Below are 26,590 nucleotides of genomic sequence, written 5' to 3'. Positions count from 1 at the left end.
TTGGTGCGCATCGCACGCTCTCGCTCTCTCACGCTATCCCCCTCGTCACATGAGATGGCTAGCTGGTGAAATCGGAGCTTCTAATCGCCAAGCTTAATCTGGTCTCCCCCCCCACCGCCCTCTCTACAACAAGCCTCCCTCGTCTCCCAACGACCGCCAGCTTCTCGCCTGGCCAAACCCTTCTCACTCGAGCGACAAGCATCTTTCCTACACAAAGCTCCCCTTCCGAAACGATGCCCTGCTTCAAGGGCATTGCGGTGAGCATCCATGCCAACTCCGCTCCGCTCCCCGAATACGGCATCCAGAAGCAGTCGAGGCTGTCCCGCATCAGCACCTACATTCCGGTGCCGCAGCCAACCCTCAACTCGAGCAACAAGCCGGAACCCGCCAAATTTGCCATTTCCATCACGCTCTTGACGCCCGGCCTCCCCATCCCGTACTCGGCTCCCAAGGCGTCCGAGTCCAACCCTTACCCGAAGCCGCAATTCGTCGGGGGTCTCCACTCTGGCTCTCAGAATGCAGGCAAGGCTGCTGGAGCGGTCGCTCCCTACATGCCCTTGACAAACTCGGAAAACGAAACGATTGCCGCCTACATTTATTTTGATGGGAGAGGCAAAGAAGAGGTGGCCACCTTGCTTCGACCAGGCGAGGAAACCTGGGTCAACAGTCGCTGGGTGCAAGTACCCGATTCCGAGGGCGGCGGCCTAGCTGAGCGCGAATTCCTCTTCCGAGAGGTCGGTCTTGAGCGCTGGCTTAATGGCTTGGACCTCAAGGGCCACGATGCTGCGGAAAAGCTCGAGAAGCGGCGTCAGAAATTCGAGAGAAGGAGGCGGCGACAGGCCGCAGCTTTAGAGGGGAACTCTACCATGGATGCAGATGGGCGCAAGGGAACTCTTCGATATGGCGATGAGGCTTCCCCCATCGAAGCAGTCTATGATGATTCTGACTCTTGGTCGGATGATGATGACGAACCCCCGGAGGCAACAGGTCAGATTAAGGTGGCAATGTTCCGCGTCCTGGCTTCAGGAGAGATTAAGAAGGGGGAATACTCACCTCAGTTTGACGCACACGACGGGGATGAAGAATACGAGAATGGCAATGGCATCGACGCGGATGTTGAGCACACGACTAGTTTTGCCAAGCCCAAGACGCTTGATCCTAAGACCATCAGCACTCAAACAGTTACTGGAATCGATGGCCCAGACAAGCCTTATGCTACCTTTACATTTTTCTATCGCGGTGAAAGTAAGTTCAACTCTTCTCCCCTTTTATTCATATCGTTTTTCTCCCTTCTCATCTGAGTGTATTTTCTAATTAACACCGAAATAGGACAACTGCAAAAGATTGGCGTCCTTCAATCGGCGAAGAATAACCCTCAGGCTACTGCCATCTCTGCCAAAAGGCGCTCGGGTCAGATAGACTTCTCTAACATAGGCCCTCTCAAAGCAGGCGGCACTGTTGGATTTTCTGCCTTCCGAGATCAAGAAGCCGAAGAGGCGCGACGAAGGAAGGCTAGGAAGAAGAGCAACGGCAACGTCGCCGATGATAGCGATGACGATGACGAAGAGAGCGCAATCATTGGCAAGATGGAAGAAGTAGCCGACAAGGAAACTAATTCCAAGCTAGCACCAGAGGATGCAAAGTTCCAGGGCGAATTAGCTGACGGTGTTAACCGTATACACGTATGACCCAACTGCCCCAAAGTCATGGTCGAGTTAGATTTACTAACATTATTTCACAAACAGCTTAAGAGGGCACATTCGGCCGAACCCGACGCAAATTCCACCCCGGAAACCTCACAGCGAACCGACTCTCCGGCCGACCCAGGAGTGTTGGCCGGATCAGCACCAAGCGCTTCTTCGAGCCTACAGGCCAATTTCGATTCTCTTGCCGCCGCAATGGTTGGCAGTCCGCTTAAGAAAGCACGGCCAAGCGTCGACCAAGGCAATACCGGGGATAGATTCTCTACCACACAAAGCTTGAGCGCAGCTCTGGGCACTGCCGTTTCCACTAAAGCTGAATCCCCAACCAAAGAAGGTGCTTCTACGTCAACACCAGAAATCAGAATAGAGGAGGAAGAGCTGTAAATGCAGCAGCGTGTTTGCCAAAGCACTCTATACCTCGGGGAAATTTGACAAGGTCGAATTTCGAAATCTTAATAACTTGCTTATTGGAATGACCAAGCGACGCATCAAGAGCGAACCGAATTTTGCCGCAACCACGAAATCAGCCTTTGACGACTACGCTTTACGGGAATGGACCATGATGTACGAGCGAATTTGCTGGATGTGATTGAAGCCAAGTATATTTTTTTTTATCCTCTCACTGGATTTGGTAAAAAGGAGAGCCGGAATAAATGTGGACGGAAACAATTGGGGGCACCTGGGAGCCTTGAGACGCCGTTTTCCTCTTTCACAGCGGCATCTGGAGAGCGCTTCTACAGGCTGCCGGTTGGAGCTGGGCTGTGTGGCAGGTTGCATTCCCTTACCTATAGACAATAGCGATGACCTACGAGCGGCGTTGCTCATCCACCGCTTTTCGGTATGCGAGTCTACGGTATGCTGAGAGGGTTGGCTATATATGGGGGACTAAAAATTCGTTAGATGTGCATCAGGAATCAAGTTTTTTGTTGACCTAAAGATGCTTCTATATCGATTAGCCCATCCTTTTTTATATATGCAGATGCAGAATCCCATGAAAGGGGCAAGAAGCGTATTTTCCCATACGACTTTGTTATCTGCCTTTATCTTTGACATAGTTTGGGGGGTTGGCTGTTGGATACATGGGGTTTGATATCACATCAGCTCAATGTGACGCTTTGCGCCGAAGGATTCGATCATTTACGCAACGCGGGGTACTTTTGCCAGGTACTTTTGCCAGGGGCTACTCCAAATCTATAGATACCTTAGGTTATATATACGAGTGAACGTCATCTGCTCTTCTGGGTTGAATCTTGATTCTATGTGATTGTACGGAAGAAGTAGAAGAAGGGAAAGGAGACAAAGCACATTAGTTATTGGCTTTCTTTGAGAATTCTTAACAATGGGTCGACAATTGCGCCTCTTCCCGGCGCTTGGCCTTGCCGCCGCCGTGGCGATTGCCGGGAGTCGTGGAAACGCAGCGGCATATGTTCACGCGCAAAGCGAGCAGAAGCCGATTTCAGAGCAAGGTTCTACGGCAAGTGGAAACCCATTGACGGCTGAATTTGGGGATTTTGTGCTCGAGCAGTTGGAGAAGTGGAAGGTTCCTGGCGTTGCGCTGGCGGTGATTGATGGTGATGATGTGTACACCGAGGTGAGGGCTTTTATACGAAAGTTATCGTATGGTATAATACGAGGTTGCTCTTCTGACGCTGCTGCTCCAGGGCTATGGGTATGCGACATTGCCGGATATCCCAGCTACGCCAGAGACTCTCTGGTACGGCGCTTCGACAAGCAAAGCACAAGTAGCTGCTGTCCTGTCTGCGCTTATTCACTCGAGCAATTACTCGGCCTTTTCGCAGGGCTGGGCGACGCCCATCTCATCTATTATCCGGGACGACTTTGTCTTGCAGGACGATTGGGCGACGAACCACATTACTTTGGACGATGCCGTGAGCCACCGAACGGGCATGCCCCGTCACGACATCTCTTCCGTTAAGGAGATTGATGGAAGGCCGGCACTTCCGAGGGACATTGTTCGCAATCTGCGGAATCTGCCAATGGCTGCTGAGCCGCGGGTGACGGTTTATTACTGCAATTTGATGTATGTGACGCTTTCGTATGTCATTGAGACGGTCACGGGCAAGTGGCTTGGTGATGTGCTTAGGGAGCTCCTGTGGGAGCCCCTGGGGATGAAGTCGACTTATTTTGACCTACAAAGCGCTTTGGATGCCCCCGAGCACATGGCCTCGGGATACGCCTGGAACTTGGACAAGGAAGAGTATGAGGAAATCCCATTCATGACTTTGACCGAAGTCAGCGGAGCGGGATCCGTCATCTCCAACGTTGCCGACTACGCAAAATGGGTGAAGAGTTTGATTCACCAGTCCGGCCCTCTATCTGGAGATGTTCACAAGGATATCAGAACCCCGAGAGTGTTTTGGCCGGGCGAGCCTGGAAATGGCCTCGATCTCCAGCTTTATGGGCTTGGCTGGGTGAGGACTTTGCATAAAGGCCATGTGCTGTATACTCATAGCGGAGGAATGCATGCGTACGGAGCTGAGGTTTATTGGTTTCCGGAAGTCAAGTATGGTGTGGTAGCTTTGGGAAATACCGCCAAATGCCATGTCGTGGAAGAGATTGTTGGATGGAAGCTCATTGAAGACAAGCTCGGAATTCCTGAGAAGGACCGCGCTGATTTCGGCGCCAAGTAAGTTTTCAATCGACATCGTACTCAAATGTACGAAGATCCAATTATGAATACTGACTCTGCATTAGGTGGAGCAAAGCCGAGGAGAAGCTGGATTGGTTGTACGACAATGCACTGGATGTTCTGTACCCCGACAGGCCAAATCCCGGATTGCCCTCTACGTTGTCTACGAGCGAGTTGTTGGGCACATACTACAACGTGGGATACGGAAACATCACCCTTCGCGAAGAGCCTCACCCAGATAAGCCAGGCGAGAAGATTCTTGTTGCGGATCGCCCCGATTCTACGTGGAACTACTCAATGCGCTTTCACCATGTCTCTGGCGATCATTGGATCGTATACCTACCGGCGCCAATCTACGGCGGCCGTAAATACGTGGACTTTATGGCAGCGGAGTTCAAGGTGGGCGCCGATGGAAAGCCTTCGGCGATTGATATTGTATGGGAAAGTCCAACGGATCCCATACCCGAAGGAACGGCAGAGTATAAGCGAATCGCGTAAAGTCAGAGGAGTGTTGACGAGCTGAATTGCGATCCTGTTAGCGATTGCAAGCTTCAAATGAGATATAATAATGAAGAAGGATATTGCAAATAGAGAATGTGTATTCGTGTCAGACATAAAGTTGGTGATTAAGAATTCAACATGAAATTCAGTTGGCCGTTCTTAAGTTTTATCATCAGGAAAGAGATGTGATGTTTGCTAGAAAAGCGCCAGTTTTTGCTAATTGACTTACCATTTAGTTTAAAGATCAATCCATTGCAGCGATGAAGCAAGAACAAAAACTCGTAGCGGGCAAATTATCTTCTGGCCCTAATGGAATCCAGCTTGTGAAGAAAAAGAGTCTTGACCTGAAGCTGTTAAATTTTCGGCGGATCAAAGATATAGACCAGCATCCTCTTTAATGCATGTGCCCTCTTATCAGAGCTCTCGCCCCGCTAATTATGTACATACGCAGCTGTTGTATAGCTCGATGCGTTTATCAGATATATTCACCCACGGAGCACGACATGAGAAAAAAAATCATGTTGGCACTGTGTGTCCCTCATCTACCCCACCATCCCTCCCTACCGTTTATCGTTCTTCAAAGCCTTGGGCACATTTTGCGATAACCCAACTACGAATATATACCCATTGTTTGTCTCCGAAGCTCTCGCCTCAGTGGTATATTCTTGCGCAAAAGCTTACGTTTCGTCAGTTCTTGAAGCGCTCTCGAAAATACAGCCGCCAAAATGTCTAGTAAGACAGCAAACAACCCCTCCGCCGATGCGCCAGGACGATGCTAATCACGCAAAACTGCTATAGACATCGAGGATATCGCCAGTATGTGTGTTCGAAATCGCTGTCGCTGAGCCGAGTCTTCTAACGCGAAATCTTTCTCTGTCGCAGAGCAGTTTGTCAATGGCTTCTTCACGGGAATGAGCACAAACATCCAGGGCCTGGCCGCGGTCTACGTACGTTTGCGATGCTAGGCAGCATTTCGGGAGCGCCTTTCCACTAATGTTCGCAACTAGAGCCCCGAGTCCGTCCTCACTTTCGAGTCTCAGAAGTTTGAGGGTGCCCAGGCCATTCTGGAAAAGCTGACTGTGGGTTTAACCCTCTTGATATACGTTTATTCGAAGCGCTGTATCTAACTTCTGCGCAGAGCCTCCCCTTCAAGATGAGCGGTCACCAGCTCTCCACCCTTGACGCCCAGCTCGCCTCTGGCGATCTCCTGATCCTGGTTACCGGAAAGCTCAAGGTACTGAGTTCTATATCAAAGAAAGCAAGCCAAAGTGTGGCGGAGATATAACTGACATGTATGCCTCTAGGTCGACGAGGATGAGAACCTGATAAACTTTGTCCAGAACTTCAAGGTCAGCGTCACCCAGGGTGCCGGCGGCGAAATCACTGGTTTCGTCGTCAAGAACGACATCTTCAAGCTGGTTTACTAGGCTATGAATTTGGCGAAAGGAAACGATACTTGTGAGCGAAGACAGGGTAATGTTTGGCTTGGTGATACAAGAGCTCCATAAGATGAAGATAAGGAAGCAGGCTCGGAGGGGAGCAGGCTCGGAGGGGAGCAGACAAATGGCCAGAGATGTGTGTTATGTATTCTCATGTCTACGAGTCATCAACTCTTTAGACAGATTTCTTCCCAAAAAAAAACTTCATAAGCTTTTCAGGCATATAGTCGAAACCAAATATCTTGATTTCTCTCGAAGTAGTGAATCCCTTCGTCGCTTAGTCTGCCATGTTACCTGTGCTTTTTCCGAGATAGGTCCTCAGTACCCCCGAATCGCCAACCGCACTGTAAGCACTGTGTGAGGTGTAGGCCTCTAGTTGTTTATCACAGTGTCTGTTAGGCTATTGGACGCTTCGCGTTTGGTGTGTGTCAGTTGCTGGGGCAATTATGTCATGGCGTTTGGCATTGACTTGGGTTGTTGGTTTTTGGTACCTGACAATCGTGAACGGGAATCATGTGCAAGTGAGGGGCGTGTGTCGAAGTGCACGACTTCCATGAATCAAAAACGAGAACATTGTAAGAAAGCCGAGCTGTGTTTTGCATTTAAAGGCTCTTTTTCTTCTATTATTTTATTGTTTTTTATTTTCTTCCTAGTTGACAAGACTTATTCAAGCCTGATAGTTGAAGCCCAATATCGGGAACCCAAGCCACCTCTGGACCCTTGAAATCTTGCCCCTCCAACACCACAACCGCAACCTCACAGATCTAGATCGAGATCAACATGGTCCAAGAGCGAGGGTCCAAGCAGCGGGCCGCTGATAATGCCAATGGCCCCGAGAGCGACACTGACATCTCGGCCCTGATCAAGTCCACTCTCAAGGGCAATGGGCAGGCCGATACCAGCAGCGCCTTTGGGGCAGCAACAGCCCATCCCACCTTTGGGCACCCGACCAAGATGATGTCCTCTCGTAAGCAGAAAGCCGATATCTTCATCCGTCAGAAGACTCGCCCCGAGCATCATCTCGAAAGCCACGTCAATGGCCCCAGAGCGCCGACGTACCACCCTCGAATCGCACCTCCGCCCCCCATGTTCAGCTCAGTCCCGTCGTCGGCTTCGACTGTGCCTTCGATAGCTGCAGCACCCCAACGTCGTGGAGAAGAGGTGTTCTATACGGATCCGGCAAAGGCCAGCGAAGATTTGAAGGCGCTGCTGGAGGGGGGCCTGGAGGGCGATGACGACGAAGGAGTCGAACCCGATGTGAACCAAGAGCCGTCAGGAGAAGGGAAGAAGAAGCCCACAGACGATACGACCCCCAAAGACCCCAAGACTATAGCCAAAGATGGCAATGTGGTTGGTCTCAAGGTACAATTGCTACCTCACCAGGTAGAGGGTGTCAACTGGATGCGTGGCCGTGAACTTGGTCCGGTCAAGAAGGGAACTGTTCCCAAGGGTGGCTTGCTTGCCGACGACATGGGACTAGGCAAGACGCTACAGTCAATCTCCCTTATCCTCCTCAATCAAAAGCCGAAAAAGGACGAGGAGGGTTGGAAAAAGAATTTTCAAAAGGTCGACAAGACGACTCTCGTTGTTGCCCCTCTGGCATTGATCAGGCAATGGGAGACGGAGATCAACGAGAGGGTGGTTAAGGAACAAGGTCTAAAAGTACTGGTTCATCACGGGCCGCAGAGGACAAAGCAAGCCGAGGACCTTAAATTGTACGATGTTGTCATTACGACCTACCAGATCCTCGTCTCTGAGCACGGAAAGTCGTTGGAGGATGCCCCGACAGGTTGCTTTGGACTTCACTGGTGGCGAGTCATCCTAGATGAGGCACACACCATCAAGAACCGCAATGCAAAGGCCACCAAGGCTTGCTGTGCGCTGAAATCAGAGTATCGATGGTGCTTATCCGGGACACCAATGCAGAACAATCTTGAGGAGTTGCAGTCCCTTATCAAGTTTCTTCGCATCAGGCCCTACGATGATTTGAAGTCATGGAAGGATCAGATCGAGCTCCCCATGAAAAGCGGCAAAGGTCATATCGCTCTCGGTAGGCTTCACGGCTTTCTTCGCTGTTTCATGAAGAGGCGCACAAAGGAGATTCTGAAGCAGGCCGGTGCACTCACACCTGGCGGAGTACCATCAGCCGACGGTGCAGCAGCGATAAACGGATTTAGACATACCAACCGCAAGGTAGTCACTGTCGCTACTGAGCTATCTCCTGCAGAGCGGAAGTTTTACCAAAAATTGGAAGCTCGTGCCGACCAAAGCATGACAAGGATGATGAAAGAGAAGATTAGCTACGCCAACGCCTTTACATTGCTGTTACGTTTGCGACAGGCGTGTAATCACCCAAAACTGCTGGAGGGAAAACTAGGGGATGACAAGGATGCGCTTTCAACGGGCGTTTCGAATGCCAAGCAGCAAGATGCGGATGTGGATTCGGTGGCCGATTTGTTTTCAGATATGGGAATCACCACTAAGGAGTGTAGCATTTGCGGCCGACCAGTGGATAAAAAGGGACGAGACTCTGGAGATGACCATTGTGCTGACTGCGCTTCGGATTTGGCATTCTTTTACGGCAGCGAGAAGTCAAACACTAAGACAAAGAAGAAGGCTAAAAAGACTGTGAAAACAGCATCCTCCAAGAAGAAGGGGGAGAAAAAGCGACCACAGAGACGTCCGAAGGACGAGGAGGAAGAAGAAGAAGAGGAAGAGGAAGAGGAAGAACAGCCCAGACCACGAAGTACTCGTAGACCACGAAACCGGAATGCCGTTCTTGATAGTGATGATGAAGATGAGGAGGAACCGAAGCAAACATCTCGTCGTCATCGAAACCGCAAAGCCGTCATTGACAGCGATGAAGAAGAAGAGGATGATGATGAGGGCAGCTGGATTGTCTCAGAGAGCGAGCGGGGAGCCCTGAAGCTCGGTAAAGCTGGAGGATCAGAAGACGAGAATGCAGAAGGTGGCGGAGACTCTATAGGATCAGAGGATTCCGAAGACTCTGAAGAAGAAGACGATGATGATCAAAGCAACCTTGATAGCTTTGTGGTGGATGATTCCATTGCCAGAGAAGAGGAAGGGTACAAATCTGTGGACGAGGCGTCGGATGATGACTCTCTTTTGTCCATATCTGAAATAACAAAGGGTATGGCCAAGCAGACGCTCAAGGACAAGGCTCCCCGCACTTCAAAGGCAAAGTCAAAGCGCATCATCACAATTTCTGATGATGATTCCGAAGCTGGCTCAGAGACCGACGCCGATTCAGAGACCGAATCTGAGTCCGAAGAGGAGGAGGACTCAGATGCCTCGGAAGAGTACGACCCTTCGCCAGACGGCAAGAGCATCTTTTCATCAGCCAAGATCCGTGAACTCACTAAGTTGTTGCGCGCAGAGGCGCACGAGCACAAGTTCATCGTCTTTTCGCAGTTTACGTCGATGCTCGACTTGGTGGAGCCGTTCCTGCGCAAGGAAGGGTTCCGGTTTACGCGTTACGATGGTAGTATGAGGAATGATGCGCGAGAGGAGAGTTTGCGGAAACTTCGTGAGGATAAGTCGACGAGGGTGCTGCTTTGTAGTCTCAAGTGCGGAAGTTTGGGCTTGAACTTGACTGCTGCGACGAGGGTTATCATCATTGAGCCGTTTTGGAACCCCGTAAGTTCTTTCTTTTTCGACTTCTTCTTCTTCTTACATCAGATACTAACAATCTATTGCAGTTTGTTGAAGAACAAGCCATAGACCGAGTCCACCGCCTCACCCAAACCGTCGACGTCGTCGTCTACAAGCTCACCGTCACCCACACCGTCGAAGAAGGTATTCTCGAGCTCCAAGAAAAGAAACGCCTCCTCGCCGAGCAGACCATCGAAGGATCCTCCCGTAAGGGTGCCCTCAAGCTCGGCCTCAATGAAATCATTGAGCTGTTCAAGCCCATCCATACTTCACGCTTCCAGGACGGCGGCGCGCATGTTCAGTACGATACTGCGGCTGCGGAGGATGAGGATAGGAGGGCTAAAGATGCTGCTGTGTCGTTTTTGCAGAAGACGGGGCGGAAGAAGGTGCAGAAGCCGGAGAATAGTGCGTATGCGAGACGGTGGTAGAGAGTTATGCTTTTATGACTATGATTATGATTATGAGGTATAGATATGGTAAAGGGACTGGATGGGAAATTGTTTTGGTAGCACCATAGAGTGCTTGCTGGGTTTAACAAGGTTCATTACACATCATGAATGAGTACATGTATATTGATTGTATACGATGATGTGAATATACATTTAAAAAATTAAAACTCTTTACGAAGCACACACGTTATCCATCAAATTCAGAGCAACCACGTCAGAGGAGCACAAAAGCAATGAAGGATAACCAATCAACTCAAAAAGAAAAAGTAGACGGGAAAAAAACAAGGTATTGTTCCTATCATCTCTCTCCATCCCATATCCACGCTAGGCATTCCATTCATGTAACCCAAAGATAGAAAAAAACACAAAAGGCATTCTTCTTCCTCCCCTTTCGTAAGAACAGAGTAAAAATTCGCTTCCCTATCATTAACATTCTGAAGCCAGTCCATCTAGTCTGACACATCACGCTCATTAACTAAACTAATAGACTCCCGGTTGACGATAGTAGTCGTTTGGAGCCGGAGCGCTAGGTTCCGCCGAACCTGGGGGCTGATACGGTCTATACTGAGGGCCACCAGCCGCGCCTGATTGGCTTGGTAGATTTTGACGAGCGTCGTACGCAGCACCACTGGGCTGCAAGGGTGGTGGGCTCATGGTGTTAGGAGGGCGTTGGCCGGGAGGAGCAGAAGGGGGTTGTTGATTAGGCTGGTAGCTCTGGTACGACGGTTGTTGCTGCGTAGTATAGGGAGCTACTGGCTCGTTATCCTTTGGGTGAGGCATGCCTGGGCCTTCTTGAGAATAGACAGAGCTAGAATATGTGGCGGCAGAAGTTGGGTTGTTAGGAGCAATAGGAGAATCGTATACAGATGTAGCTAGTTCCTGGGCGCCGTAAGTGCTTGGCGGCTGCTGGTTACCAGGCTGTTTGAAGGGGTTGAAATTTTGAGGAGGCGGTGATGTTGAGGTATTGAGGGGAGGAGGTTGGCTGCCATTGGATGGTATTCTAGGAGCTTGTTCTCTCGGAGGATATGGCTGAGCAGCGGGCGGCTGGCCTGCAGCAGCATGAGTTGGCACTTCGGTTCCTGCCACATAGAAGGGGGCTGGTGCAGAGTGAGGAGGAGGACCTTGTGCAGGAGCCCCAGGCTGTGGGAAGTTAGGAGGTGGGGAAGAAGTCTGGTTGTACTGTGGCCGGCCTTATACCAACGGTTAGCAACTAGAGCTGACAACAATGTTGAATCACTTCAATGCGTAGGTGTGCGGGAAGTCGAACCTTGAGGACCAGGGGTGTAGAATCTCTGGGGATCCTGTTGCTGAGGCTGTGGTGGATAGTTGCCTCCTGGCGGCGCGTACCCCTGAGGGCCTGGGCGCATGGCATACTGTTGGTAGTTGTGCTGAGGAGGATGAGACATGGACGATTCTAGCAGCGATTCATAGTCTCTTCGAGCCTTGATGAACTTTTCGTTGAGCTGGGTGAAGTCATCTGCGTTGGTTGTTAGCAATGTGCAATGATACGCTAGTGAAAGTAGTCAATACCCTTCTTTTGAGAATACTTCTCAATCAGCTTGATCAGCTTAGGGCGGATTGCAAGCGTCTGGTGATATAGTTTCTGAGGAAAGTGGTTAGTACCTTGGTGATAGATTTGTGTTTCAACGCGAATGTATTTCAATGCGCTGGCGCATACTTACCGAAATCTCTTCGTTGTCTTCCTCTCGTGGTCCCGTGTTGGAAGCGCTCAACAGCGTTAGGAGCTTCTCCACGTTCTTGATCTCAGCAAAAACCTCCGCTTCCATCTGAGCCTCTCGCTGCATCTCCTCTGGTGTGGGATCCGCCAACTTCTCGACGTAGTTGAGAGGGAAGATGCCCGTCTTTCCCTTGAGCGATCCACGCCACCAATCCTTGTAGACGCTCTCCAGCACAGCAATGACATCACCCTTCTTGAATTCCAGTTCGCCGGGTTCGGTGGGCGTAAAGTCAAAGAGAGCGCGTACTCTGCTAACCGTGGCAGCCGTGGTACCTGAAGGCACGGCAGTGGATGCCGGGGCATTCTGCTGCTGTTGATTGCTAGATCCCGCCTGGGCAGATGGCGCCGCCTGAGCCGGCTTCTTGGATTCCTCGTCTTGCAAGCTGAGCCTGAGGGCCATCTGTAGCTCGTCGTCTTCCTTCTGTCGGTCCAGGTCGGTCAGGCCCTGCTTCTGGGGTGCGCTGGGTGGGTGTAACGAAGGGTTGCTCTGCTTCAGCCTGTGGAAGGCGTCGCCCATGATGCCCAGGTCGGCGTCGCTGCTGAACATTTCGGTCCACTCATGCATCTTCTCCAAGATCTTGCTCTTCACCTGCTGGTGGGTGTTCCGGTCGTTTGCCAGCTTCAACAGGGCCTCGGTGAAAGCGCGGCTGGAGACTTCGCGGTGCATATTCTTTCCACAGTTTTGGCAGAGGGCGTGCGCAAGCTGGTGGGAGAGGCATTAGCCGGGTGATTTTTTGGGCCTCGGCGGCGAGCGGGGGAAATCCTGCCGCCATGAGAAGGGACAAAGGGGATGAACATGGACGAACCTCGAGAGTGTAGAGCTGCACGTTGGCATTTCGGTGAGCGAGCCTCTTGATCATGCTCTGGACGGCTTCCTTGGAGCCATTCTGGTCGCCAGACACCTTGTCGCATACTTCGATGATGGCGCCCCAGTCCTCCGACGTCAGATTCTCGTCAGTCGCCTTGGCTGCGATGCCGTTAGCAAGGACACGGGGGCAACAAGGAGAGCATCATCAGGAATATATCGATGCGAGTGCCTCTCTGGGTTTGCAAAAACTCACTGACGACTTCGTCAAACGGCCCAGCCGCCGCCGCTCGGAACATGGCTACTGCTGATGACTAGAGGTATGACGTTGGTTGAAAGGGCTAGGCTGAGGCTAAGGCAGCAGCTCGAGATGCGGTCGCACGGAGTTTTGACAGTTGGCGAACGGGTATTGCTGAAGCTCGCAGGAGATACGGAAGCTTCTTATGGGCCACGGGCGAAGCAGGTGACGACAGGATGCCGAGTTGGAGAAAAGCAGGATCGTGGAGGTGTCGAGTCTAAGTTGAGCAGTTCTAATAGTGTTAGGTGCCTCTCTGCCTTAGTTAGCCTACAAGCAGCACTTTGTGAGCCACCCAGTGCGCACATGCATGTACATGTAGGTACATGACGAGGACGGGCGAGTACCCGCTCAGAGTTACGACACTGGCCTCGCACCTCCAGAATTGCTGGACCGGGTACCTTGTCTGCCGGCGAATGCAGCCATGGGTTCACGCAGCAGGTCCCAAGTGCGCAAGTACCTCGCCTCGTAATCCGCAGCGAGCATCCAGGCCTCCGTACCCGCAGCTTGTACCTGGGAGTATTGCAAAAGCGACACTTGAACACATCAAGTACAAAGACGGATAAGGTAAGTGAACAGGGCAATTCATTGTTGTTTTCTACAATATTTTATTTTTAATCATTTCAAGGTTTCATTAACATCAATGGAATACAATCCACCAGCCTCAAAGATAGGCATGTACCTACCTAGATTTGCATGCAACCTTGTAATAAAGCTTAGAGTCCGTCATCCTCACAGCAGAGGCTCAGCAGCTGAAGCGCCCCAGTTCCCATTCCGCATTACGTGGTTGGCCGCGCCACTCCAACGCCACGCCCATCCCGCCTTATCTCGTCATTTCGCCCCATCAATAGATGGCTAGGCCTAATCCATTTATAGGTCCCAAGCCAAGCAAGCTTCGTAGACTGTTGAGTACAAAACAAACAGATATCTCGTGATAGAATAGCCAGGCCACGTATTCAGGATAGCGAATCCTCTCACGAAGTACTACGTGTAGGCCCATGGAACTTAACGAAGAGGAGCTAGGAAGCTTCACAGATTGCGTGTCTGCGTTCGTTTCTTCTATACCCTCACAAGTAGACGCAACATACAGCATCGTTCAAGCAATCGAATAAATATAATTCTCAAATTCCAGTCTTTTAAGAAAAGAAAATCTTCGCCTACTTTGTACATTGCCTCGAGGCCCCATATACTCTCCAGTGCAGCCCCTCATCGTAGATCCAAACATCGTCAAGCTGTCTGCCTGTAGTACCTGTCCAAACCGTGTCTCGTTCGTCCCATTTCGTCCCCTCCCTACCGATATATACACACAGGCTCTCCAGGCCGTAATACTAATAACAACAGAGCAGAAATAACAAAGCCGCTCGCCGGCCAAAGGGAGGAGAAAATAAAGGTCCAGAGAGTAAGAAAAAGAAAAGAAAAAAAAAATGCAACCCTAAATCCCCGTGCCCGTTGTGGGGGGTTCCATGTTACCGGTATCCAAAAAGAAAGAAGAACAAAGAAAGAAAGAACCTGATAAAAGGGAAAAGGAAGAGAAAGGATAAAAGAGAAAGAGAGGCGAGAAGAGCGACAATTTTATAAGGAGATACCATCAACGCCCCAAAATCAAAATATCCAGTCAATCATTAGAACAAAATGCTGTCTCAAAAGCCCGGCACTGGAGGGCTTTTATAAAAAGCAAGATGATGAGTCTATCAACAATCTGTGCAATCAATCAATCAATCTTTAGCCAGCAAAAGTATAGTCTCGTGTGGTTTCCTCAGCATCACTCAGCCCATCCTCTTCGAGTCGTGCCTCGTGGCTCGAAATGGGGTCGTTCAGTAGATGCGGTGCCGCTACCGCTACCGCTACCGCCGCGGCTTTCTTCCAGGCTTCGCCTCCCCAGAGCGTCCATCTCAGAGAGAGTAAAGACTAGCGGCTCTTCACCAACAGCCTCATCATCTGGGCGACTAAGCCTACTAGTCGACCCAGCAAAGCTGCCTCGAGAAGAGTGCGGAGGAGTGCTTCGACGGCCACCTGCCATTCCTGCATACCGTCGTCGATGGAAGGGGGAGCTTGGCTGCGTCGCAGAAATAAACCCATCCGGGGGAGTGTCACTCGCCGAACCTCGTTGGATCACGTCCGATGACTCGGCAGTCTGAATGCCAGTCGCCGGTCGAAGCGGGCTAGATGGATCCTCTTGCTGTCCGGGTAGCTCCTCCTCCAACTGCATTTGTCGGCCGAGAAGTGTACTCAGAGTTGGTGGCTCCCTATCGTTTGCCCCGAGACTAATGCTTCGATGCGCAGCAAACGGCAGATCGGCCTCCTCGTCATCAGTTGCAGCTCGGACCTGCTGAGCAACAGAGCTTGATCGGCGGTGATGGGTACCCAGTCTAGGGGATAGAGGAATATCAATCGCTGTCGTACCGTCCTGAGTCGACCCTGTTGCTCTGGCTTGTGATGAGCCTCTCGCAGGCGGCTCTACCCTCGTATAGGTCGCCGGTGTATAGTCTATAATCGAATTCTCACTGAGGCGAGATGGGATTGCGGGCGTATGTGGTGTATGCGGTGACACTGGTTTTCCGGGAGAAGAAGATGTAGATAGCGAAATCGTTCCACCGATGCTAGTCAAATTGGCGAGCTGTCTGCTTGAAACGGTTGAGGAACGATTGAGCTGCATCGAAGAAGTCATTGACTCGGTCAAGGCGTTGTTCGACTCCCTCATCATTTGGAACTTGGACAGTTGAGCTACCGTTCTGCTCGTTGCTGATTCTCCCTTCTTGCTTGGCTCGAACGACTTTAGAGTCTTTTTGCTGTCCAGAGCCTTAAGGAAATCAGAGATGTCGTCCTCCTCGGTCTGCAGCGAACTATAGCTCGCTGCTCCAACCTCAGCGAGAAATCCAGATCCTGGTTGCGCAATCGATGAGGCTAGACTCTGCCTCCCGCTGCTGCTCTGCTCTTCATCGCCCATCCGACTCGTGCTGCCAATCGATAATCGCCCTCTCCGGTGCGTAAAGCTGCTGCTATATTTGCTGGCCGATGCGGGTCGTGGGGATCCTGCTAAGGGTGAATCGGTGGTGTTTACGGAAGTCGGTCCGCGAAGCGAGGCCGGCATACCTGCGGTCAACGAAGATCGGTTTCCTGGTTGTCGGAGAGACGGTAAACTAGGTCTAGTAAGAGATGCGGGCGATTCTGGGTCAGTGTGTCGGGGAACGGGAGATCCAGATAGGGATCCAGCTTTAAATGGTTGAAAAGATATGGACGGCCTTCTTCGATCTTCTCCAAGGCGAGCCGTGGGTCTTGCTGCAGACCCTCGCCCTGATATCGGCAGTGAATGAGGCGCTACCCCATTATCCGTTTGCCGCGGAAATGATGCTGGCGGTGAGCTCGTATCTGAGCCGGGCGGCTTGACCGCACGAAGCGCAGAAATAGGGCTCGTTCCTATGGGACCATCGCCATGAAAGGTTGACAGACTACCATATGTCTGGTGAACGTCATTCACGCTTACCCCCCTGCGGTGGTCTCTCAGTGAGCCTGCCTCAGTCATGTGTCGCTGTGGTAATGATGGCTTAAAGAAATTCTCATCGACTCCCATGAAACGGGAGCTCAAAAGTGACTCTGCGTCGTCAACGCGGAATGTGCAGTCGTTTCGATAAATCACAGAGGTGCATAGCCTGCCAACAGGTACCTCAAGATCTCCAAACATGTACTCCGTCGTTGCGTCCCTTCTCCCGTCGATGGAATTCTTCAAGAGGTCGGGCCTTGATCTGTCCGGGTCCGACATTCTAATCCTGCACTGTGGAATCAGGGCTGGGTGTGAGTTTTTAACATTGCCTTGGCTAGCAAACTTCCACGCCGGCAATAGTTTGGTGGCGACAAAGAGAGATCGGAAGAATACAATGGCTTTTTTGTAGATGGTAGGCAAAATGGGTCCGAAGTCGTCCAAAGGTTTATCGACAATCGATTTGAGTTCCACGCGCCATCGCTCTAGTATAACCTCAGTCGGCCTTCTGATGTTGGCGAGGGAATCGCTACCACTCGAAGATGTCGACGCAGCGAGCTGTTCTAGGACATCCCAGCGCTTCCCGTCCTCATCGATGATGACAAGACTCTGGCTTTCCTTGAGCGTCGACGCATCAAGATAAACTTCGATGATCATGGGTGGAGGGCGGTTCTCAAGGCTACCGCAGTTCTTCCATATCCTCAGCTCTTCCCTAAACTCGTCAATCTCTTCGGTTTCGATTTGGTACTGTAGCAGCACGGTCAGTTATCTAACTTTTCCATTCCTACACATAGTTTGGGGCATACCCATTTATTAATCTTCGGTACTCCATTGGCGCCGTGGACTGGCTTAACTTTCATGCGGGAGGAGACGACGACAGCGGCGATTTTGGTGTGGAAGTTCTGGTGGCACAAGCAAGGTTAGCCCATTGAAAGCCAGATATAAAGGCACTCGTCCTCGACAGAGCCATGATCCAACTTACCTGGACTATCTGATCCAACTTCCTTATTGACTCAGCCGGCGGTCCGGTTTGCTCCATCGTGGGTGAGCTCGCAGATTCCCTAGCGGAGAGGCTCGATCCCGCCCGCGGACGAGATCCCACAGCGCCCTCTCGCAGGCTGTTGGATCGCATGGGTGACCTAGCTGGTGAGGCGAGCCTCGGTGGCACCCGGCCTTGTTGATGCATGGCTGGTCAAGAGAAGGGGAGGAGGAGAGGGAGGAGGAGGAGGAGGAGGAGGGGAAAGTAGCTTGTATCGGCTCTCGAGACCAAGGTGTTTCCTGTCGTTGAGAAAGAAACAAACGGACGGCAGTCGATCAAACTCGGATAGGGGTGTCGGTCTGGAACTGAGACTGCTCTTCCATCGTTGGCGTGGGCGTTGATTTCGACAGGATCCAAGGGATGCTCGTCCGCTCTCTTCGTGCGGGCGGCGCTCGCGTCGAGCAGGTATCGATTATGGGCAGCAAGGCACAAACTCCAACCCAATTCCGTGCGATGCAGTCAACCGGCAAACTGAGGCCGATGACTGGTCAATCGTGGTCCGCGGGATGAGGCAACCTTGGCTAACTCGCCAGGCAGCAGAGGGGGGAGGACCTGATAAAAGGGCCTTGATGGGCTCGGCAGACAGGCAGCCAACGCAAGAAGCGGCCAGTAGAAGTCGAACGGGCAAAGTGAAGTGACGACGCTACAGCTATGCTATCCGCAAGCACTCAGCATCCCAATGCAATGCAAATGCCCAGGAGAGAGAGAGGCGACGAGGTGTTGCGATCCCCCAAGGTTCCAACTGTCTCGAATCGAATCGATAAAGTCTGTGGAGACGGGTATCGTCACAGGACGCGAGCTCCTTTTAGCACAAGAGTCACTCGCCCCGGCACTCGTCCGACCCCGTGATAGCAGGCCAGGGTATCAGGTACAGGGCCTTCGTCATCCGACAGCGCGCAGAGAGCTGCAGAACGGGCCTCGTCAACGCCGCGCTCGCACTTGAATGCCCTTGTAAGCGGTGAGCTCTGGGGGGGCAGAGAAAGTTGTATATGGACTTTGGGTGGATGAAAGAACCAAGATTTGATGCTTCTTCTCTCGTCAGCCCGGCTGATAAGGTTTGGGAGAAAGCCGGGGGACGGGCGAGGTTGGTGGAGAGAGCACATAGCTGAGGCAATGGTGGTAGTGGGTATGTACTGGGGAGGTAGCGCAGTACCATGAACAATACGGAGCACGGAGCACTGGAGGCGCTAAAGTGCTATTGAAGCCCAGCTCTTAGTGAGAGTTGATGAGAGTCGAGGTCAACCGGGGCCGGAGACAAGTACCTGGCAGGTACCTGGAGGTACGGGGCCCGGCACATGTCAGCTCCAGTTATTGGTCTCGTGCTTCTGAGCACGATATCGACGGTATCAAGAGTCCAGGTACAGGTGCAGTCTGCTGGAAACTGCTGGGGTCGATCTGTACATGTATGCGCCAATTCCTCCCAAGCCGTGACGATGCAAATGGCGCCTCAGCATCTTCCAAACTGCCCTGCCTCGGATCAAACTGAGTCGCTACTGTACATCCCAACTACATGCACCTTAACAGGTACCGAGTACCTCTGACGCAACCGCCCAACCGCCCACAGCCGACCACACCGCTGAAGCCAGCGTTCGAATGGGCTGCAGGGCAGCTTTTAGCACGCTCATGCGCTGTGGCCTCAGCGAGCGAGCGAGCATGCCGAAGCTGTGGGGGTCCTATCGCGCCGCTGTGGTTGGCCCGCCCAGCCCATTTGATGTCAGAAGCCCATTGATTCATGATCCGATTTCCCTCCGGCTGGGCTTGCTCTTGGGGGGAGTTGTCGAGGCGACGTACCGCCACGGTACCTGGCATAACATGCAGGATGCCCAGCCGCTGGAGCCAAAGTACCCGGTACGATAATGGCCATGCACTCCATTTACATCAATGCTACCACGGCCTGTATTCGCGATTCACGCAACAGCTGGGACTAGCCGCAAAGGGATGGCCGGATCAGATCAATCGAGGCTTGCCAGGGAGGGCGACTGAGATTAACAAATCCTGGGCGCCGAGCACGCAAGGTAGTGGCAATGGCGAGATTGGATATCACATCACACGGAGAATAAAATAGAACAAACATCCATTGATCAATTGCTTATTGATTAGGCACGGTTAGTATTATACCTACCTAGTACAGAGCATTGCAGGGTGCCCAGGTATGATATTACAGTAAGCAATAATAAAGCTCCCGATTTCCGTCAATACGTAAAAGAAGCCCGGAGAGGCCATTTTCATGCTACGCCCAATCCACTCCCATCACAAACAAATCCTCACGACCTGGTCCTTGCAATCTGAGGGCCTGTGGGACAAGACACGCTCGGGATTGGTGTCGCACAGCTGTTCGCTGAGCCCTAAAATTGTGTCGGTGAGGCCCTGGAGCCTCTGAATGGCTGTGTCTGTGACACCCAGCTAGATGTGCTGGCATTTCTAATGAATTGGCCATCTCCGCCGTCACTTGCTCCCTTCTGCCGGTGATTATCGGGAATCTCTACTCCGTACTCCCGTCCGGTGAATACGACAGGTAGTCTTGGTCCTCGCCTGCAGCTTCTTACCTGCTCGTGCGCCCCGAATCTGCAGTTACTGGTGACACGAGAAGCGTGCTGGGCCATGATTGGTATTGTTACAAAGTCGCACCTGAGTACAAGGAGCTGGGGATATCTACTATATAATATTAAAACTGCCGGTGTAGCCGTCAAAAACAAGTTCAAGTAAGCCAAACACAAACTTCTAACCCGATTAAAAAACTTACATTCCACCTCTGTTCGTCTTTCCTCTACCTCGGCCCCGAGATGCATTACCGCCGGTCTTGGACGCTTCTTTTGTACTCGTACTTGAGCCTTCAACGCCAGGCTGCTGATTGTTTGGCGGCTCGCCGCTTCGAGCCTTTCCACCCCTTCCCCGGCGGCCACGTCTTCCTCCTCCTCCCTGCTCTTCCTTGCCCTTTGCTCGATTGTGCCGCCTAGCCTCTTCTTCCTGCGCACGACGACTCTCTTGGTCCCACCACTCCTGAAAGGCTTGTTCTTGTTGGATCTCCTGAAGAGATCGCTTTGCCACTGCCTCCTTGACCTGCTGCTGCTCTCTCTGCTGGTGTTCGATGATATCTGCCATGCTCAGCCCCAACGTCGCCTCCGTCTTTTGTGCCGGCTTAATGTAAGATTTTGAGTGAGGCATCAGAGGCTTCTGCTGTTGTTTTTCTGCCCCAGCGCTTGTTTGGGCTGTGACTTGTGGGTTGCCAGGACGCCCCTGTCCGGGGAATCGAGTATCCGGGGAAGCTGTCCGCCTCTGGGTTGATTGAGGGTTGGACTCAGATGCGACCAGGGGCTTGACATTGGTAGATATTGCGTTTCGCTGTGCAACGTCAGACGCCATCGCTTGCTGCAGTGAAGTCTTTGGAACGGGCGTTGCTGCTTTCCATGGTGGCGGAGTTTTCTTAGACGATGCTGTTTCCCACGGTATTGCTTTGGCCTGCTCCTCTTGCGCTGCGACCTGTGATTCCTGCTGTATCTGCATCTGCTTCTTCCGTTCTTTCTGTGACATTTTGGAAAGCGGTTTACTAGACGAGTCCTTTGTCATCTGTGCTGATAAGGCAGCCGTCAACGCTGACCTTCCGGAAGCCTCAGACATAATGTCCTTCAGATCTAGTTTAGCAGTAGGCAGTGCCGCAGAGGCCCACGGAGGGTTGGCAGTCGAGTAGGGGGATTCTACGTCGTTCCTGACCTCTTTGGAAACGGGTGTCACTGAGTCGATAGTCGGCTGCTGATGAGAAGGCAGGCTTGCAACAGGCGACTGCGGTGTCTCGGCTTTGTCTTTGCCCTTTGAGCTCTTCCATTCTGCCGGGAGCCTTGAGATCGATCCAGTATCAGTATCGGTGCGGGTCAAAGGGGGCGATAGCTGCGGAGACACGAGGCTGCTTCCTCCAGAGGGACCTTCATCATCCATATCAAAGATCATATCAGCCTGGGAATCCTTAGGACGTAAGGTCGGGCTGAACGGCTCGTTCCGGCCACTCCTGGACTGTCTGGTGCGTTTCTCTGGAGTCTCCAGTCCTCGTGCAAGGTCATCCAGACTTCCAAAGCGCGGCTTGTATGCAGAGGACAATCTTCTCTCTTCCTCCCTCTGAGCCTGCTTAAATGCCATCTCTTTGACACGGCGCCTTCTTTCTTCTTCAATATCAGCCACTAGGTCAGGGTACTTCTCGTGGAGTAGCAGCTCCGCCCGACCGCTCTTTGCAATTGGGAAGCACGCGAGCTGATTGTCTCGAACCTTACTATCCAGTTCGTACAAGAGTTCTTCGTCGAGGGAGTCCAGGAAATGGTTCTCAAGCATAGATTCAAGCTGCAAGCAGATGTACTCCAGCCCAGTATCCTTGAACTCCGCCACTGAACAAGCGCTGATTTCATTCAGGAGATTCGATATATTTCGATTTGTTACAAATTTGCCAATCAAGGATTGGCATATTTGTGACAGCCGATCGATCATAAGCTCGTTGGCCACGCTTAGCACGTCCAAGACGAGTTCTGAGAATTCGTCAATCGACGAAGCCATCACTTCATCGAATATTTCTTCGCCAACATCCCCATATAAGAAGTTCAGCACATAAGAGAATGTCTCTGGGTGAATGTGCTTCAGGTCAATTCGAACTGGCTCAACGTGCTGTATTGCGTCGCGGCGACCAGCGAGCCATTGCCCCTGTGATCTACCATTGAACATTCCGTCGAAAAACGGACAGCGCTGGCACAAGAGATGACTGTGGAGCGTCACTTCGTCCCCATCCAGCTCTAATATCACATCACCATCCTCAAAGAACAAGGGGTCGGTTATTGCTTCCTGCAAATCGACATCAAGCGTTCGCTCTAGGCCTGCCTGCAGTCGAGCAGCGGCCTCCAGCTTCGGCATGTTGAGCTTTGTAGCGACTCTCATTAGGTCCGTTCGAACTTGGCGGAAGCGATGGGCCAGAGCCGGGGCTTCGCGCGTGTATTTCCACACGGGAATAATGTTGTCTTGGTAGGCATAAACCACAATATTCAGCAATGTGAATATGTCAATGTGGAGCAGAGTCAGCACCACCTTGTCATTGACAACTTCCAGAGCAAATGTGTCCGATTGTGTCTGGAAGCCATCAAGCCGAAAATCAGACAGAGCCTGGCGGAGGACGGAGCTCCTTCCAGAGAGAAGCCAGCCGTGCACCGGTATCCTGATATCTGGCACCGCAGTTGTGCGAATCTCTAAATCGGTATCGTATAAGAACGAGTTGGCTCGTAGCCAATGAAGCATGTCCGTTTCGATATCAGAGGAGCTTAGAATCATGTGGGCCACAGTACCAGGACCCTCTCTGATGATAGAAGCGTTCCAAGCTTTCCGTGATGAGTCACTCTCGGAGCTGCCTTCAGCAGTGTAGAAATCCTTCAAGCAAAGGAGAGAGCTCATATCGTTCCAGAGATTCTGCTCGGAAATGTGAATTTCCTGAGCCATGACTTTGCTATCCTTTCGAATCGCAGCAAACGCCCCAAAAGTAGAGCTGCGCACAGCCACGCAATCCGTGATGTAAGGAACACGCTGGAACTTGAAGTCTTTTCTCTTAACATCGCCAGAATCGACAATGGATTCGATCTTCCCCTTGAGGCGTTTTATTCTCCTCCAGACAGCGCCAGATGCTGTGCAGATGACGACAGATCCATGCTCTCCAACGCTGACCGATGTAACACCGTCTTTTCCTGAATCCCATATGCACTGCGGCTGAGAAACCGCACTCTTGATTTTGACGGGGTTGGTCGTGGAGCCAAATGGGGCTCCAGCATCTCCCTTGTTACTGACCTGCATAGTGAAGAGATCGCCACGAGCCGTCACTGCGGCGATCGTCTCACCACCAGCTGCTATGTATCGAATATCTCTTCGTGATACATCAAACTTTGTGGAGAAGACGCTTGCATTGAGACTGCGGTTAAGGGCGACGTCAGGAAAGGCGAACCTTATGAGACTGTATCCATAATTGGTGAATACCCAAACTTGATGATTTGATAACAAGCAGGTGGTGGCCCTGTCAATCGCAGCAACCATTTCAATAGGCGCCGACAAAAGAGAAGCGGCAACTTTGCGAGGCGTCTGCTGCAGATCCAGTGATCTAGAATCAGAATCCATAAGGGCGAGCTGGCCTGCATTGCGGCCCCAGCAATATAGTGACGATCCAGTGTGAGCAACCGAGTGTATGGACGATGCAGCGATACCAAGGACAATCTCTTTCTTGAGAGGGCCGAAAACCTGCCGCGGGACGAGGCTCATCGGCTCTTCATCTGTCCTCAGAGGAGGAGGCAGCACGTAGCCAAGTTGCGAATCAGAGTTGAGGCCCCAGGTCCACAGCTCGCCGTTTCCAACGACCGCCATTGAGTGGTTCTGCCCGAGTGCAACCTGACAGACCTTTTTATCTGCAAATGGCCCGGAGAGAGGGGTGAATTTAAATTGTGTGTTCTCGTCCCCAAGTCCCAGCCTTCCGCCGCGGCCAACGCCACAAACATAGAGGTTGGATATCGGGTCGTCAGTGAGAATAGCAGTGTGTAGCTTTGACATGGCCACGTCTTGGATTACCAAGGGTCGATTTTGAACTAGAGCAGGGATGGTGTCAAGATCTGTTGTGTCATTGAGCGGTGCATCCACATGCTTCTGTGTGAGGTAATCGTCATAGAAGCGGCGGATGGATTGGTCTGACCGTTGTAGCAATATCCGCTCAGGATACTGTCGGTCGTCCTCATCTCCAACTCCAAGGGAAAGATTCTTGTTGCTTCCAAACATGAAAAGTTCATCTCCCTCTGCGTAATGCTTGTTGGCCTGCATAAATTTAGAAGCACTATACGATTTAAGGTCAGTCAACATCAGATGCGAAACAGCCAAGAATGAAGTGCCGCAGTGATAACTCACCTTTGGTCAAAGTCCCCGTCACCAAGGTCCGAATCATCATCGTCCAAAGACTGGATCATCGTGTGACGTAACGATCTCGCAGCAATCGTCGAGTTATAGAGGTCAAATGGACTGTTTCCTTCGTGATCCTTGGTCTTGATGAGTTGGCCAACCTTGTTAACAGCACCAAGAGTGTGGTTTACAAGATCCCCACGCTCCTTTGCTAGTAACGCTCTAGCTATTGATGCATTTCCAGCGTACAATGACCTATGCAGGGCATTCCAGCCGCTTTCAGGATCTTGAGCGTACAAGTCGATATGGGGGTGCTCGAGTAGAGCTTGAACGAAGACCAGGGCGTTCGGATCGGTAGAAGAAGATGCGCGCAGCAATATCGTCAGTCCGGCATGGTCACGACTGTTGACCTCCGCTTTGCCCAGACCAGAGCTGCCGTCTTTTGCTTTGCCAAGGCCAGGGGCATAACCTGACGCCTTACGCGGTTTGATGGTAGTCCTTGGCGAAGTCCCGATGCTACCGGGACTCGCTCCAAGATGTGATCCGACGCCTACAGCTGGACTCCTTGTTGTCGCCTGGGTATTGGGGCCGGCCGAGGCCAGCAGACGCCGAAACTTGTCGACATCGTTCTCCCAGAAGTATTTCCACAGCAAATGACTCATCGGCCGGGGATAAGCTGCTGCACGACGGACAGGAGGCCCAGACGCCTGAAAAGGCACCTCGCTGTGAGTCTCGCTGGATCACGGCTTTTTTAAAGGTGCGATTCGAAGCGCCGGAGATTTGCTGACGCCTCAGCAAGCACAGTCGAAGCTCTCTTGTGCGTAATTCGATGCCAGGAGATCGTGCGACTCGGCGTGGCTGCAGCAAGACGTGCGTGTGTGGGACTCGACAAGTTGTTATCACCGAATGCGCACGCAGGATTAATCGTCGATGGATGGCAAAAGATTCTGTTATCGATAATATCGAGGGGTGGCGCGAAACGAGTTGGACCGGCGAGTGGCTTGGATTTGGATGAATTTGGAGCCTCAGATGAGTTTAATGAGGAGGATGCGGCGATGATGCAGGATTTGAAGATTAGAAGCTGGATGGTGGTTATATCTCTCCAAGTTCCAAGCTCCGTGAGCGTGGCCTTGCGCATTCCTGGTACCCGGAAAGTACATCGAAGGGGCCGTGGCGGCTGTTAGGTCGGGACTCGGCAGCTCATATGTCTATGCCGAGCTACGGGACAAAAAGTAGCTGTTTATACTACAAGGAAAATTTAAGAGAGGCCAAAATCATTGCGCAACGCCCTAGTTTTTTCAAATCGTGAGAATTCAATTTTTTTGATGAGGTTCTCTTATCAAATCATTGCCAGTAAATTTGTATACCCTTATCATATTGCGTCTCCCACCATTGTACCTGTCGCTTCCTCCTTTCTGCCCTGTGGTTGATGATGGCGGGGTTTAGATCCGGGCCACGGAGCACTTGCGCCGATAAGACGGATAGCCCTCTCTGCAGCCATGGCCAATAGCAGCGCGCAAAAGCAGCCTGTGCTAAATCGCTTTGACGCTCAGCTTCCGGATAAGGCTTGCCAACAACGGCACATGTCGACATTGCGAGGGTCTAATTTGCTGATACGCAGCCTCTGGGTCGTGGAACGTGCGTGTCTAGGTAAGAAGACCAGCTGAGCCGAAAGGGGGCTCGGCAATCTTCTGCTGCTACCGAGGCGAGGTACAATTCCCCAGATCTTCCATACAAAATATACTGGACAGCCAAGCAGCAAAGATCTTACCTATTTATGTCTACCGGGTGGCAGTGGGAGAAGGACGCGCACCAGGAAGCCGGGCCCTTCCGAAGGCCATCAGCCGCCGTGCATGACTTGTGTGTGGGGGAGCATTTTGAACCCCGCCATCGGGGTGCATTGGGGCCGTCTCATGTCTGCCCT

General features: G+C 51.8%; 7 protein-coding genes across 7 annotated transcripts; 4 read left to right on the top strand and 3 right to left on the bottom strand.

The window, feature by feature from the left end:
* Positions 1-74: 74 nt before the first annotated feature.
* On the top strand, positions 75-2,164 carry V8C40DRAFT_198862 (uncharacterized protein). Its single transcript, XM_083211955.1, has 3 exons — positions 75-1,245; positions 1,330-1,682; positions 1,746-2,164. Exons 1-3 carry the CDS (start codon positions 234-236, stop codon positions 2,085-2,087), a joined length of 1,707 nt encoding a protein of 568 aa, XP_083074001.1. The 5' UTR covers positions 75-233; the 3' UTR covers positions 2,088-2,164.
* A 791-nt stretch (positions 2,165-2,955) lies between these two features.
* V8C40DRAFT_242105 (beta-lactamase/transpeptidase-like protein) lies at positions 2,956-5,062 on the top strand. Its single transcript, XM_083215154.1, has 3 exons — positions 2,956-3,294; positions 3,365-4,350; positions 4,419-5,062. The coding sequence occupies exons 1-3, from the start codon at positions 3,043-3,045 to the stop codon at positions 4,849-4,851; spliced, it is 1,671 nt and encodes a 556-aa protein (XP_083074000.1). The 5' UTR covers positions 2,956-3,042; the 3' UTR covers positions 4,852-5,062.
* Positions 5,063-5,414: 352 nt separating this feature from the next.
* Positions 5,415-6,625, top strand: V8C40DRAFT_242099 (Ran GTPase-binding protein NTF2). Its single transcript, XM_083215153.1, has 6 exons — positions 5,415-5,586; positions 5,653-5,670; positions 5,737-5,801; positions 5,862-5,933; positions 5,993-6,088; positions 6,159-6,625. The coding sequence occupies exons 1-6, from the start codon at positions 5,580-5,582 to the stop codon at positions 6,279-6,281; spliced, it is 381 nt and encodes a 126-aa protein (XP_083073999.1). The 5' UTR covers positions 5,415-5,579; the 3' UTR covers positions 6,282-6,625.
* A 143-nt stretch (positions 6,626-6,768) lies between these two features.
* Positions 6,769-10,600, top strand: V8C40DRAFT_242094 (SNF2 family N-terminal domain-containing protein). The gene is made up of 2 exons (XM_083215152.1): positions 6,769-9,950; positions 10,013-10,600. Exons 1-2 carry the CDS (start codon positions 7,074-7,076, stop codon positions 10,391-10,393), a joined length of 3,258 nt encoding a protein of 1,085 aa, XP_083073998.1. The 5' UTR covers positions 6,769-7,073; the 3' UTR covers positions 10,394-10,600.
* V8C40DRAFT_242093 (uncharacterized protein) lies at positions 10,520-13,633 on the bottom strand. Its single transcript, XM_083215151.1, has 6 exons — positions 13,214-13,633; positions 12,959-13,119; positions 12,097-12,855; positions 11,945-12,017; positions 11,682-11,891; positions 10,520-11,604 (listed from the first exon to the last, which is right to left on the bottom strand). Exons 1-6 carry the CDS (start codon positions 13,254-13,256, stop codon positions 10,895-10,897), a joined length of 1,956 nt encoding a protein of 651 aa, XP_083073997.1. The 5' UTR covers positions 13,257-13,633; the 3' UTR covers positions 10,520-10,894.
* Positions 13,634-14,679: 1,046 nt separating this feature from the next.
* On the bottom strand, positions 14,680-18,251 carry V8C40DRAFT_198728 (autophagy-related protein 13-domain-containing protein). Its single transcript, XM_083211954.1, has 3 exons — positions 17,713-18,251; positions 17,537-17,632; positions 14,680-17,477 (listed from the first exon to the last, which is right to left on the bottom strand). The coding sequence occupies exons 1-3, from the start codon at positions 17,914-17,916 to the stop codon at positions 15,015-15,017; spliced, it is 2,763 nt and encodes a 920-aa protein (XP_083073996.1). The 5' UTR covers positions 17,917-18,251; the 3' UTR covers positions 14,680-15,014.
* Positions 18,252-20,357: 2,106 nt separating this feature from the next.
* V8C40DRAFT_198714 (uncharacterized protein) lies at positions 20,358-25,893 on the bottom strand. Its single transcript, XM_083211953.1, has 2 exons — positions 24,676-25,893; positions 20,358-24,604 (listed from the first exon to the last, which is right to left on the bottom strand). Exons 1-2 carry the CDS (start codon positions 25,326-25,328, stop codon positions 20,509-20,511), a joined length of 4,749 nt encoding a protein of 1,582 aa, XP_083073995.1. The 5' UTR covers positions 25,329-25,893; the 3' UTR covers positions 20,358-20,508.
* Positions 25,894-26,590: the final 697 nt, after the last annotated feature.

Source organism: Trichoderma camerunense (genome assembly GCF_050948025.1).
Source record: "Trichoderma camerunense strain CBS 138272 chromosome Unknown V8C40scaffold_7, whole genome shotgun sequence".
Classification (NCBI taxonomy): Eukaryota; Fungi; Ascomycota; class Sordariomycetes; order Hypocreales; family Hypocreaceae; genus Trichoderma; species Trichoderma camerunense.
Note: the sequence above shows the minus strand (reverse complement) of the source record. Positions and strands in the feature narration are given on the sequence as shown.